This window comes from Entelurus aequoreus, linkage group LG13, assembly GCF_033978785.1.
Source record: "Entelurus aequoreus isolate RoL-2023_Sb linkage group LG13, RoL_Eaeq_v1.1, whole genome shotgun sequence".
Taxonomy (NCBI): Eukaryota; Metazoa; Chordata; class Actinopteri; order Syngnathiformes; family Syngnathidae; genus Entelurus; species Entelurus aequoreus.
The window spans coordinates 38,328,186-38,344,128 of NC_084743.1; the positions used below are offsets into that span (position 1 = coordinate 38,328,186).

General features: G+C 38.6%; 1 protein-coding gene across 1 annotated transcript in view; it reads left to right on the forward strand.

The window, feature by feature from the left end:
• Window positions 1-15,943, forward strand: part of stk17b (serine/threonine kinase 17b (apoptosis-inducing)) — a 79,336-nt gene that overhangs the window by 33,014 nt on the left and 30,379 nt on the right. Inside the window, exons 3-4 of the mRNA XM_062067826.1 lie at window positions 5,286-5,424; window positions 5,645-5,771. Of these exons, the coding sequence (XP_061923810.1) occupies window positions 5,286-5,424; window positions 5,645-5,771 (266 nt within the window). The remainder of the gene's footprint in view (window positions 1-5,285; window positions 5,425-5,644; window positions 5,772-15,943) is intronic.

A 15,943-nucleotide genomic window follows, 5' to 3' on the forward strand; every position in this document is an offset into this window, starting at 1 on the left:
ACATTAAACTTGGTACAATAGATGCATTTCCAGCCACATGTACCTTATTGGCATTTTTAATTTGCATATAAAAAACCTGAATAGAACCACCAGAAATTAAAACAAACAGTAATATGTTATGTATACATAGAGTAAATGTTTTAATGCTTGTTTAAGGGGAGTATTTTTTGTTTGCATTGTTTTTTTTAGGGCAAACAGAAACACAAGACAGAAAGGCATCACTCTGTGGTGCTATGCTAATTGGCTATCCTGGGGCTCCTGCCAACTAGCTGCATGCTCGACCTCCACCTGACAACTGCTGGTTCAGTCAGTTCACATAAAAGCAAACCCAATTTAAGCTTGTACATCAGACTGATCCAAACCTGCTTTTAAACAATACTTACACAGTAGTCAGAGATTAGCTCCTGTCCACTCTCTCCCATGTACTCTATGAGGCATCTCAGAGTCACATCTCTCTTCTTCACTGCAGAGGCACTTGGGTCCTAGAGTTAATAGAAGAATAATAAATACATGAATTTTGTTGGCAATTTTACTCCAAATCTGTGATACCGTTATTAGAGCATGATTACAGATTCAGTTTTAAACTTTTAAACCACTTTTAACCCACCAAAATCCGTTACATCAACAAGTTCTTGGTGCGCTGACCAGTCACTCCTCCTTTTGCACTGAAGAGCTCCAGGAGTTTTGGAGTGTACCTGTCCAGTTGGGACATAAATGTTGATTCCAGTGGAATAGCAGTGCACCTTCGGAACTCTTCATTAATCTGTAAGACAGCAAATGTTGACCGTTGCTGATATTAAGGGTTTTAGTATACATTTTCAGGCAAAAGTGAGTCTAGTATGTCATGTCCAAGTCACAATGGAAACTTGGTCAGGAAAAATAGAATGATAAATCATTTACCTGCAAGGTTCGAAGAGGGCAGGCCATCTTTCCTTAAATTCTGCCACCCCAGGAGACTTGGCAACCACTTCCTGTCTTTTCCAACTGTATACGTTCTGGCCATCATATCATTGATGCTCCTTGCACAGTCCTTTTACACAGGGGGCAGGTGAATAAAGGACTTACTTGAGGTGAGTTGAGGAATTTGACTTCTGGGTGGTATCTTGACAGATGACAGCGAAGGGAACTCCAGCATTTAAAAGAGCATGGGCAACCTACATGAATGCAAGGCAAGGCATGGCTGTGTCCAAAGATCCCATGGGGCAGTCTGTAATACTTGAAAAAATCACTCTTGGTTGGTACAACAGTGCTGCACAACTTACAGGGCCATCCCATCTGTCATTGGAGAGAGAGAGAGAAAAAAAGACAAGTTATGGTTCATGTCTAACCTCTTGGATATATAAGCCTGATGAGAGCCCTTTATATCTGTTTTTTTTTTTACAACCTAATATACTCGATTGCAGTATTTCCTCTAGATCTAGTTAGTGGTCTAAGTTGGTAACCTAGCAACAGTAGGGGGGTCCGGGGGCATGCCCCCACGGAAGAAAAATTTGAAAAATTACCCTTTAAAAGGTGACTACTGGTGGGATTTTGGGGGGGAAAAAATGTTGAGATTGAGACTTACACAATGAGTCTTATTCTTACAAGAGTAGCGTTTTGCCAAGGAGTGTGCATGGACAGCAGGTCTGAGGGGGCTTCAGATAGGTCTGTCAAGTTTACCTAGCTAGCTGCTAGCAAGTTTTAATGCAAGCCAGTGAAGCAGCTTTAATGTGGCTGCTTATAAACTGAAGAATAAAATATTAAACTACCATGCAAAGAAAACGCTAATTATAAACTGCACAGCTATAAACAATGTTTGGTTGAAGTTAATGAGCTGTTGGAGGTAAGAGCACATTCGAAATGGCGGTCGGCGGAAAAAGTAGCAAACTAAATATAACGTAGAACCATGCTTTTGAAAATGTATACATTTCAATCCTGACAAATACTGACTTTTAACAATATAAATTGTTACTTACATGAGTTCGGTAAAGTGTTTTCCTTGGGCTCCATGAAAAAATGTGTCTGGGCTTGTTCTTCCACAGTTGCATGCAGGTGGGCAGGTCCTGACGTTTTAGGTCTGATATAAATGTTTGAACTGAGTTTTGCTAAATCTATTTACGTTGGAAGTCCAATAACATTTATTTTACCACATAAAAAGTAACTTATGAAAATATTCACACTTTTTACATATAGATAACTCAAAAACTATAAAAATAAATTGATTTATTGGAATAAATATACTTTTAAAAATAAAGTAAAATGGACAATACCACTGAAAGAGTTTTTACAGTGCACTGAGTCAGTTTTTACAAGGACAAAAGTCTTGTCGCCTTGTCATGCACCCAATCCTAGATCACTTATGATCACTAATTGATCAATCAATTAATGGTAATAATTGAATAAATGAATCATTGTATAAAAAGAACCCCAGCTCACCAGACCTTCACATTAACTGCAACTTGACCTCTGACAACATGCCTCAGATTCATCCTGAGATCAAAGCGTTGATTTTCAAGAGGCTGAAGACGAGATCCACTGCTGAGGTGGCTGACACCTTTAGTGTGTCTCAGGGTCAAGTACAAAGAATAACAAAAAATATTTGAAGAGACTGGAGATGTTTTTGACAAGCCCAGGTCCAGCAGACCACAAAAGACAACTGCTCGGGAGGACCGTTTGTGGGCTCGAAAATCCAAGGCCTTTTCTACTGCAGCAGAACTCCACCAGGCCTGGTCACCTGAAGTCCCTGTGTCAACTAGAACAGTTTGTAGAATTATGTCTTAAAATGCCCTCCATGGTCTTATCGTTGCACAGAAACCAAAAGGCAATAAGAAAATGTGTGGCATTTGTCAAGGCCCCACAGCCTGCTATATGGATGGCTGCTGGAAAAGTGGCAGAAGGTGGATTTCTCAAATGCATCTTTGATTGAATTACATCACAGCCGCCGCAAATATTGCAGGAGACATACTGGAGCCCGCATGGATAAGGAGATTCACCCAGAAAACAGTTATGTTTGGTGGTGCAAAAGTCATGGTCAGGGGTTACATCCGAATGGGGTGTGTGAGAGATTTGCAAGGTGGAAGGCAGCCTAAAATATCAAGAAGTATTAGCTACCTCTTAAATTCACAATCATAAAAGTGGGCAAATTTCGCAGCATGATGGTGCTCCATCGCAAACTTCCATCTCTACATCAAGTTCCTCAAGGCGAAGAAGATCAAGGTGCTCCAAGACTTGTCAGACGAGTCACCCGACATCAACAACATTGAGCATGTCTGGTGTACAATGAAAGAAGAAGCATGGAAGACGAAACCAAATAATCTTGATCAACTCTGGGAGGCATGTAAGACTGCTTTCTACTGTTCAAACTGTGTGTAATGTGACAAAAAGTACAAGATATGCTTGTTAAATAAAATATCTGCCTTGTTTTTGATGAATATATAGGCCTACTACGATACTGTATTTTACTGTCGGTCATTATGGTGGTACTTGGAGAACCAAGTGTTTTCTAAGGTTGTACTTGGTGAAAAAAGTTTGAGAACCGCTGCTATAGAATGTAGTACAAACAACTACAGTAGTCTTGTGAAGTAATGTAATAATCATGTACAGCATTGGATAGTGGACTTCTATGGTATCTTTATCCAACTGCTTCTTCGTCAAATACACCACCAGCAGCTTCTCCATATTTTCATGGATAAATGTCCACTGTTTATAGAATTATTTTATTGTCCTTTGCTACTATTATATACAGGTATATTGTATACAGGATGGTGCTTATTGTAAAGTGCTATGCTCGTTCTGTTTCACTAAATTAGCTAAACGCTCAGTCATGGCTTTGATGATTTCTTTCTTAAATTCAGTGAATTTTCTTCACACCCATACTTGGAAAAACAGAGTTATGTGTTACTACCTATAAGGTAACACTGGCTTCTGAGCCATGTTTTGTTTGGATTTTACGGGGTTCACTGTGACATTTATCACGCCAACTAGTGATAGTGAGGCTCGTAACCAAAATTTGTGGCCACAACCTAAGGCATAATTAGAGAGATGGTGTGACATGATTCTGTCATGGTTTAAATTACGAGCATAGCTTGAGATACAATTATTTTCACCAGTGGTTGAAGTATTTTTTTGTAACAGCTATTTGAGCAATAAAGATTTAAGGTTCATAATATGATATTTTTCTATATTTATAGCACTTCCTTGTGGTATACATCAGTGGTCCCCAACCACCGGGCCGCGGACCGATTGGTACCGGGCCGCACAAGAAATGTAAAAAAAAAATAAATTTTTTTTTTTTTTTTTTTAACTAAATCAACATAAAAAACACAATATATACATTATATATCAATATAGATCAATACAGTCTGCAGGGATACAGTCCGTAAGCACACATGATTATATTTATTTATGAACCCCCCCCCCCCCCCCCGGTCCGTGGGACACATTTTCAAGCGTTGACCGGTCCGCAGCTACAAAAAGGTTGGGGACCACTGGTCTACATAACATACAATGGTTGTGCATTGGTCCAAATTTTGCATAGATTTTGTTTTACAGATCATCTTAAAGCTGCTTTCTGACTGTCTCTTCAGAATGTGGAGTTTTGTTGGTCTTATTTACGTGCCAAAGTCCTCCTTCAAACCAAGACCCCTTTGACGGTCTCTAACCCATGTTGTTGTTTTTAGTGCTTCCATATCAAGTCTACTGACAGGTATAAACTTAGACTTAGACAAACTTTAATGATCCACAAAGGAAATTGTGTTATAGTTATAAGGGTATAAGTTAGAATTTTTTTTTAGAAATGGTTACAGCAGAGGATGTTTTGAGCAGGTCTGCCCCACAACAAGAGGATAGAAAAAAAAGAAGGAACTTTTTGCTTTTGTTCGCTAATATTTCTCCCTTGGTTAGTTAGAACCAAACATAGAACAAAAGTTTAGAGAACAATAGCATTACTGCCACATTTTTTTTAACAATCTGTATTCCTTATTTGGACATATGTCCATCAATTCATCATTCGCCCACATTCCAATCGTGATGCATTGGAGAATCTTTTTTTTTTCACCTCTAGTTAACAGCCGACTCGAAGAATCAACCCCCTGAAAGCAGGTATCAGTGTATTCTTTGCAAGTTTGTATTGACTTGGTATCGATACTTTTGACAACCCTAATTTAGTGGCTAGAAGTATACTGAGTGAAGATGCTGTATTTCCCATTGACATGCTGGTACAGCATAAAACAGCCTAAAGTAAAGTGTGGTTTGTAAAGATACAGTGTGATCATGTAAAACATGTCCCTTTGGTTTCCTTCTAACAGTGCGGCAGGCGGAGAGATATTTGACCACTGTGTGTCTGACGATTTGCTGCCGGAGGCTCAGATCACCCGTCTGCTCAGACAAACACTGGAAGGAGTTCATCACCTCCACCAGAGCAACCTTGTGCACTTAGACCTTAAGGTATACACAAAGTTTTATGTCTAAACACCAATTTTCTATTTCCATGCCAGTAAAAGTAAAATGTTCTTTCTATCCTGTACATTGTAAACACTTCCATACAGGAAATACCTGACATAAATGACACAAATAAATAAGGTTCAAACTAGGATTGTCAACTGCAATTGTATGTTTGTCTTTTCACAATAATGTTAACTGCTTGTTTGCTGTATGTGCTTGCCAGCCCCAGAATATTCTCCTGACCAGCGTGTGTCCTCCAGGGGACATCAAGATTGTGGACTTTGGTCTGGCACGCAGATTGGGTGCGGTTGGGGAGCTTAGAGAGATTCTTGGCACACCTGAATATGTTGGTAAGGTCATGGAAAGTACTTCAACTTCTCAGCATTCACAGACGACATTGTAGTTTAATTACAGTGGTACCTTGTCTTACAAATGTATTTAAAATCAATATTATTCATTTAAAAGCCTGTATTCTGTTCTGGACCTCCCCAAAACACCACACTTTTAACATGTAGCCTGCTTTTTGATATGGAAAACAAACTTTTAGATAATAAATATTTTATAGAAACAATACAATGTGTTACAAATAACTACAGTAGTTTTATGAAGTCATGTAATAATAATGTGCAGCATTATTGTTTCCCACAAAACTGCAATCTATTATTGGCAGTGTGGGCGTGATATAATCTAATTTGCATATTTGGCTATGATGCATGTATATTTTGAAAAAGGCTAAAATAAGTTATACATGTATTTAAAGACAAATCTTTGTGTTAATATTATAGTGTCAACATATACTGGTAGCTTCCTGTGTTACATTATATATTTTTGCTTTATTTTACAATTTGTATTTTATTTCTACATTATCACTTTAAAAACAAGCTACCGTTCGCAAATCAATCAATATTTATTTGTATAGCACCTTACAACATCACAATTAGTCCCACGTTGCTTTACAGGACAAACAAGTTAAAAACAAGTAAGAACTGGGTAAAAATAGATAAAATACATGCCCCTTGAAACACTAGAAAGCTTTGTTAAAAGCCAGTTTGAATAACTACGTTTTAGTTGAGATTTAAATGGCTGCCGGGCCACACTTTGTACACGGCTGGTTTATTTACATGTATTATTCTGTCCTTTTTTAATGTTAGAATTTAGTTTGGCAGATAGGTAAACACGGCCTTAAAGTAGAGATGAAAAAACTTCCAATTCAAGGTGGTTTATTGATAGTCTCCACAATGAATTACTGTAAAACTAAGCACACAAAGGAAAACACAGTCGGACCCTAACTTAAGAGCTTAATTCGTTCAATGACCGAACTCGTAACTCAAAACACTCATATTTTAAATTAGCCCTGCCCATTGAAAAGAATCGAAATCAATTTAATCTGTCCTTGGCCCCTCTAATACACACCAATTTTAACATTTACACAACATGCCTTTTACATAAGAAAAAACTACTTTTATACAGTAGTTTTATCAAATAATGTATTAATGTACAATATTTACCTTGAAGAACAACAGCGCAGAAGTTTGTTTCACATTGGTCAGTGGATATTTGTTTCCGTAGAAACAGTGGCAGTTCACCCTCAAAGTGCCCAGACTGCTCTGTCATGGTGGGTAGCCGGCAGGAGAAGTGCCACTCTGAATGCTGGCCGTTTATACTTAGAAGAGTGGACTTCTATCTACTTTGAGCTGCTTCTCATTCATGAACACCATTTGGTAGCTTCTCCCTATTTTCATGGATGGATGTCCATATTTTATATTGTCTGGCTGGCTGCTGCTTCAGTAGGTGCCAACTCTGTGGCGGTGCCGCGACAGACGCTTTTGACTTTTCCCACTAAGCCGCGCCTCCTTTGTTACTTGGTCCCACACGCTTTTTACAACAAAAAAAACATTAATTACTTGCTCGAATTTTAGACATAATTAGCACATCTTTCCTTCCCGATGCTGAAAAAGTATTGCAGTGATCACTTGAGATGGCTATACTACTTTACCCTAAGGCTACATTCATGAATTTTTTCATGTGCATGTTAAAGCAATGTGCTGGCGATCAATGCAGAAGAAAATCAACCACCTACACAGACTACACATTCAAACTTCCTAGGAAAAAATACAAGATTACTAATGCTTACAGTTAACTGTAATCACCCTGATAGAAAGCTACATTCAAGTTAAGAAGTTACGTAAAAGCGTTAGGTTTCACCACAATCTACCTCTTCACCATTCATAAAAAAACAATGTTTCTTCAGTAGGCACACAGCTATACACATAAGGGGCTTTCATACATTGCCGTTTTCAAGAAATGCCACCAACCGTGTCTCAACGATGAATTAAAGCCTTTCTCAACAGGTTTTGAACACGGCACGAATGCAGAATGGTGCGGTAGTACACACTAGGTAGGGCTGCACGATTTAAAGACAAAAAACGAATTGCGATTTTTCTCTCCAAAATTGCGATTGCAATTCGGTTTGCGATTTTTACATTTTATACATATAAATGCTTATAACTGCGAAAATAAAAACTGAAGAAAGTCATGCTACTTCAAGACTTTCATTCAGTATATTCTTGTCTTGAACGATAAGCAATAATCTACTTACAAAAATATTTGGCTTTATGCAGACAGACTCGGAACTTTTGTCTATGTTATGGTCTTAAAATGAAGAAATAGCCAATAAAAAAACTATACAGTGGGGCTGTAGGGTGATAACACTGTTGCCAACTCCTCAGCAAGGCAAGTAGCTATTGGCTGTCCTAAAAGTCGCTAGAAGTTGCGAGATGACATCATCTCCTAATTTGCATAATTTATTGCAATGGATGCTGTCGGAAAGATACAAAAGTAAGTTTAAAAAATGGTAAGTATGATTAAAAGTTAAAATTATCTGTCTAATTTTTAATCTTAATTGTTCTTTTAAATACCTTTTGTTCCGCATTGTTAATGTTAAATTATTACATTTAATCAAAAGAATGGAGAACTGTGATATTTACTAACGAACCAAATCTAATGACTGGATAATTAACATGAACAATGGAATTGGGATGTTGCAGTGATTTATATTAGCTTGATGTGACAGTGAAGAAATGTTTACATCCCTCTATATAAAACAAGGCGGAAAAAAGTGGCAGCTTTGCACATGCGCGTTTGATTAGCAGTCTCGAGGTGTGTCATGTCAGTCTGTACTGACTGACATGATGAGATAACTAGCTAGATGTTCAACTTTTGTCACAGAGAGAGAGAGACACACACACACAAACGGGGTGAGTAAGGATGTGATGTGACTGATGCTGTGTAGCGTAGGAAAATCAAAACCAGAGACGTACCTAGGTGTGACGGTAGAGAAACATTTACATCTAAAATTCCAGTCGAAACTTCCGGCTTCCGACTTCCCAGTACAAATGGCACGCACCATAAAAGTCCAGATGGAAAATGATTTGCGCATTCGCAAACTGCTGCAATTCCCGCCCTGTGAGGGGCAGTACCCGTCACTGCTCGTTTAGGAACGGCTGCATGCTTTCACATCAGAGTCTTCAAGACACAAAAAAGTCTCCAAGACACAAAAAAGTCTCCCATAACACTGGAGAAAGATGCCAGATTTGCCGCTATTCGCTGTTACAAAAGAATGTTGCTAAGAGGATTGGAAAGTCACCAGATTTAGCGACAAAGTTGCCAAGTTTGCAACACTGGGTGATAATTATTGTATATAGGGATATATACGGAGTACCGGTATTTTTAGGGACCAGTTTTATAATTGGGTCAGTCCAAATGCACCGCTAAAATTACTTGACTATCAATACTGCTTTCGACACTTTTTTAAATTCTTCTGACCTGCGTAATTATGACGTGTATTGTCACATTTATTCAGGTGCCGCTGCAAAGCATAGAAAAAGACACGGTGGATCCGCCAGTCGGAGTCAAACTATTAACGTCCCACTTCTGGTTATACGGTACATGGAAGTAAACGAATCATAGATGTTTACGCGTCATCGGAATCTCGGATGAAATCAATGTTCGCTAAAAACAGAATCTACATGGGGAAAATTGCGGCAAAACGTGGCTTGGATGCTGTCATTGAGAGAAAAAGTGGAATTATGTTTACTGTGCATTTGACGAACACTCATCTGCATCTTTGTGTGTGCTTTTTACTTGGACACATGTGACCTCAAATTTATTAGTGATTTGTTATTGTGCTTTTTCTTATTTAATTAATGTTTTTAAATTCACTTAGAATGTTAATGAAACGTTGAACTAATTCCTAGTTTATTTGATTTTTAGTACAGTTGCATACTATACAGTTAAATATGGCTCAGCCTTATAGGATGTGCTAATCAGCTTGGAATAATCACAAATAAGGAAGCAACACCACACAAAAGTTTGTAACAACAATAGTTATTCCTCAAAATCCTGTAATCCACAGGCCAATAATAATCCACTCATAAAGTTAAAAATTGAAGTAATATATTCATCCATCAAGTTGCTCAAAAGCAAGATAGCATTCGCTGACAGATCTCTAGTCACCGTCTGACATCACTCCATTGCGCCGTTTGCGTGGCACCAAATCACACCTTGCTTAATTGCACACCCACCTAATATGCTAATTTATTGTATTGATGATATATTTGATATGATATAAATTATGAGTATGGTGTAAAAGGTCTGTGTTCTGCCTCCATAAATATTATTTCCAGCGTAGTGTAATTGTAATGATGGTTGATCTGTGTGGTCTTTACAAGATGATGACATAACTGCACTGCACCTTTTACTGCAAACATAGTTGACTTGTTTAAGACTTAAAAAGCAGGTGTTGATAAAATAATTACCTGCTGTGAGATGTTATATGATGTTAACCTCTTGTGCCAACAAACATTTTAATTAAAATGCTTTTTTTAACATCTTTATTTACACCAATTATATATAGTACTGATAAATGTTGGTATCGATAAGGAATATCGATAAGGGTATCGTATCAATAAAATCTAACTATGTACATCCCTAATTATATACCTTGGTTGTAGGGATGTAACATTAAATGGTATAATGATAAACCGCGGTAAAATTCCAGACGGTCAGTAATACCGTTTACATTTTTAATTACTGACAAAACGTAATTTATTAATGCATTTTAGGCAACACTGCTTACCTCCTAGAAACAAAGTCACAGCAGCACTGGCGCTTGCGCACTAGCGTCGTTTGGCTTGAAAATCATGGCGGACAAACTACACGGACTCTGCTCCGGAGATTTCCCCTCGGAGTAAACAGAGCCAAGCGCTTGGTTTAACTTCATTTTCCCTCACTTCTTTTTTGTGGAGTCTCGGCGTGCGTTTAAGAGTGCACTGCTGTGTTTAGATGGAGACAGGTGTAGACAAGGCAGCACGGTGGAACAGGGGTTAGTGCATGTGCCTCACAATACGAAGGTCCTGAGTAGTCCTGAGTTCAATGCCGGGCTCGGGATCTTTCTGTGTGGAGTTTGCATGTTCTCCCCGTGACTGCGTGGGTTCCCTCCGGGTACTCCGGCTTCCTCCCACCGCCAAAAAACATGCACCTGGGGATAGGTTGATTGGCAACACTAAATTGGCCCTGGTGTGTGAGTGTGAATGTTGTCTGTCTATCTGCGTTGGCCCTGCGATGAGGTGGCGACTTGTCCAGGGTGTACCCCGCCTTCCGCCCGAATGCAGCTGAGATAGGCTCCAGCACCCCGCATGACCCCAAAAAGGGACAAGCGGTAGAAAATGGATGGATTGAGGGTGTAGACAATATAGGAGACAGACTCATTTGTCCCACCATAAAAGTATACAGAGAAGGAGAAAACTATTTAATGTTGCTTTCATTTTCTCAATACAGCGTCAATCACTTGCTGTGACTGAGCGTTAATGACGTGAGGAGACATGCAGCAGGGCGCTTTGTCGTGAACGTTGCCATAACTTGGTTATAAAGTCTTTAGTATGTTTACTGCGATGCTCACTCATCCTTTATTAATTAACTGCAAACTTTATTTATTTGTTCAAATAACATCAATACTTACTCAAATGTTTTGTCATCTCATCGAACTGTGAAGACTGTATACGATGTGATAGGTTAGTTTGAGTTTTTTGTTTGCCAAACTGTTGCACCGAACCACTAGGAGGTGTTGTTAAAGAAGAACACATCTTGTTTATTAGACTTTATATTCATTAGCTAAACTGCTTTGAGCTTTATGTTGATACCAAAAAGTAAACACCATGTTTTTTTACATTACTTGTGTTTTTTCAGGTCACAGAGGTATTACTTTAAAAACCATTTATTTGACATAGCATTTTGTTAATGTTTTATTGTGTATAGATAATTCCTATACGACATATTTCTGTTCAAACTCTTAATGGATCTGTCCTGATACAGCATCTACATGTACATATACATTTACATAACTTAAAAAAAAATACCTCCCTCTTTCAAAATGTAAAAAGAGAGATAAAGGCATCATGTAATGAGAAAAAGCTGACACATTGAATTTATTAATGAACAAAAAAAAAGACGTGTCTTTAGATATATGGATAACGTTTAACTATAGCCTTTTTATTAGACATTATAAATTACATGATGACATTGCGTTCACACCTCACCCCTGCACTGCTTTACCTAACAATCAGGAATCATTAAATTCAATATTGATCAAAATAATCTTAATTATCATTTTGGCCATGATTGACAGCCATTAGTATAAGACTAGATCTCATACATGAACACTGTTTTTATCTATATGGACAAAATGTGCAGTTACGTCTTATGGCCATCAGGTGCCATCTTTCACATTTTTTACATTGGTTTTTATTTTTGACTCTTTTATGTCCATAAAGTGCTATCTTGCACAGTTTTCACATTTATTTTAGTTTAATTTTTTCTTTTGGTTTCATATGCACAGTAATTTTCTACTTGAGGTCCATGAAACTGTGTTTTTATCTACAATAATGTTTCTCCAACAAAGGAAATCATTTTGAAAGTGTTGTGTTTTTAAAAAAATAAAACTTGGTTAAAACCTTTCAGTATAAATCATTTTTTAAAATTTTGAGCACATTTAAAAAAAACAACGATAATAATGATAACTGTGATAATTTTGGTCACAATAACCGTGATAAGAAATGTTCATACCGTGACAACCCTACTTGGTAGTCTTTGCATATATAGAATAAGACATTATGCTAAATAACTTGACAGATTTCCAAATATTTATTTTCACAGCATCACAAAACATCACACAAGGTAAACTGAACAATCATCACCAACCCTAAACATAATATAAATACAATGTAAGAAAACAAAGAAAATCAATTTTTTTCCTTATAAATACAAATAGTGAACATTGCACACATAATGGGGTCAAATGATTTTATTTATTTTTTCCAAATTTAAAACATTACCTTGTGGTCTACATAACTGTAATGGTCGTTCTTTGGTCTAGATTATGTTTTACAGCCTTTTTCTGGCTGCTTTCCGACATTCTCTTGGTTACGTGCCTCCGCTTCGACTACGTCTTTTCCCCACCATCTTTGTCTACTGACAGATATGAGTTAGAACTACTGTATACGCTACTTTGTATTGGCAATGGCAACAGCGGAGGATGCATGCCCTTGCACGACCCAGTCTGCCCCACAACAAGATAGAGAAAAAGGAGCTTATTGACTACAGCACAGACAACAATGGCGGACCCGTGCAAGGCACTCTGGGTACATTTTAACCATATATGGATAATTCAGTGTGGCGGAAGTAGGAAAGAAGGCAAGATTTTGTATTTAAATAGTTCTGCAATAAACAAAGAGTTTGACTTGGTACTGTGTAGGGCTGCACGACTAATCTATATCAAGGTTTCAATTAGTGCGATAAATAACCGCAAAAGGCTGAGTTTTTTTGTTTTTTTTGTCTGCCGTCACTGGCATTTGAGTGACAGACATGTTCGCCAATCGAATTGTTGAGCCTCACGTTTCAAACAAGGAGAAAGAGGTCTCACTCTGTGCATAGTTTTTTTTAGCACCTGAGCGCGTTTATTTAACAATAGGATTAATTGAATGCAATGACCTCTCCTTACAGTCACTCACTACAGTCACTACAGTCTTGGATGGGCGGAGAGCGACTCAGTGAGACCACAAACACAGGAAGCAGAGAGACAGAGAGCCCCGCTACTCACCAGTGAGAAGTGCCGCAAAGTAACACAAATTAGGGGAAAAAAAATATGATTACTAAGCAAAATGTCCCGTTGTGGTAACATTTCAGTTTCAAATAGGATGGCGATGTGAGCCCATCAACATGGACGAATGAGCGAGAATGATCACGTGGCGCTTACAAACAAAAAGACATCCGACCTCGTTTTTTCTAACTGGGGAAAAAAATGCACTTTTAAGATGTTCAATACTTATTTAAGTAAAATTGTTGTGGATCTAGTTCAGTGGTTCTTAACCTGGGTTCGATCGAACCTTAGGGGTTCGGCGAGTCGGCCTCAGGGGTTCGGCGGAGCCTCCGCCGCGGAGGTCAGAACACACCCGACTCATCGTGTGAATAAAAACTTCTCCCTATCGGCGTGTTATGGATACCCCCAAACAATGTTACCTCTAATTTTCCATATGCGTGGACCTACTCAGTGGCCTAGTGGTTAGAGTGTCCGCCCTGAAATCGGTAGGTTGTGAGTTCAAAACCCGGCCGAGTCATACCAAAGACTATAAAAATGGGACCCATTACCTCCCTGCTTGGCACTCAGCATCAATGGTTGGAATTGGGGGTTAAATCACCAAAAATGATTCCCGAGCGCGGCACAGTTGCTGCCCACTGCTGCCCACTGCTCCCCTCACTTCCCAGGGGGTGAACAGGGGTGATGGGTCAAATGCATAGGACAAATTTCACCACACCCAGTGTGTGACAATCATTGGTACTTTAACTTAGATGTGCACACTGTGGCCACACCAGCAGCCCACCTGTCCCAAACCTGACTAAATACCAAGTTAAATGTTTTATTACTATAATCAAATGACAGCAGTAATTTCCATGGGATTATTTTCTAAAATAAGTGTTTTGGCCCACTCACAATGACAGTAACACAACATATTGTTTTTCATGAGCTGTGTACTAGTATTGTATGTCTGGGTGGGGGTCCTGCTTTGGAAATAATTTGTACCCCTTTCCGATATCACATTTAGTTCCCACTAAAACATTTACATGTTGCACAATGAGATGTAAACATGGGATCATGTGTACATTCCTGTAACTTTCTGTTTGTAAAATATATCTTTATTAGTATTTCTTTAATATAATAACATCATTTCATGATTAATATTTATAAATTAAGATTAAATTAAGAAAAAAAACATTTCATTTTTCACTAAAGAAGGGTTCGGTGAATGCGCATATGAAACTGGTGGGGTTCAGTACCTCCAACAAGGTTAAGAACCACTGATCTAGTTTATAATGTTAGAGTCCAGTCCATAGTGGGGCCAGCAGGGGATCATCTTGAATGGAGACAAGTCAGCAGTGCAGAGATGTCCCCAGCTGATGCACAGAGGAGTGGTCCACCCCGGGTGCCGACTTTGAACAGCTAGCGTGTCATCTGTGGTCACCTAATATCCTCTCCACGCAGGAGAGGGGGGCAGGGCATGAAAGAAAAGAGACAGCCGATCAACTGGTCTAAAAGGGGGTCTATTTAAACGCCAGAGTATACAAATGAGTTTTAAGATGGGACTTAAATGCTTCTACTGAGGTAGCATCTCTAACTGTTACCGGTAGGGCATTCCAGAGTACTGAAGCTTCATTGGAAAACGCTCTATAGCCCGCAGACTTTTTTGGGGCTCTGGGAATACACTAATAAACCGGAGTTCTTAGAAAGCAGATTTCTGGCCGGGACATATGGTACAATACAATCAGCAAGATAGGATGGAGCTAGACCGTTTTAGTATTTTATACGTAAGTAGTAAAACCTTAAAGTCGCATCTTAAGTGCACAGGAAGCCAGTGCAGGTGAGCCAGTATAGACTGTGTAAAATGATCAAACTTTATTTTCTTGTCAAAAGTCTAGCAGCCGCATTTTGTCCCAACCGTAATCTTTTGATGCTAGACATAGGGAGACCCGAAAATAATATGTTACAGTAATCGAGATGAGACTTAACGAACGCATGAATAATGATGTCAGCGTCGGTGATGGACAAAATGGAACACATTTTAGCGATATTACGGCGATGAAAGAAGGCTGTTTTAGTAACACTCTTAATGTGTGACTCAAATGAGAGAGTTGGGTCGAAAAGATAATACCGAGATTTTTTACCGAGTCGCTTTGTGTAATTGTTTGGTTGTCAAATGTTAAGGTGGTTTTATTAAGTAGGTGCCTGTGTCTAGCAGGACCGATAATCAACATTTCCGTTTTCTTAGCGTTGAGTTGCAAAAAATTAGTGGACATCTATTGTTTAATTTAATTTAGACACGCCTCCAGGTGACTACAATCTGGCATGTTGGTCAGCTTTAGGGGCATGAAGAGTTGGGTGTCATCAGCATAACAGTGAAAGCTAACACCG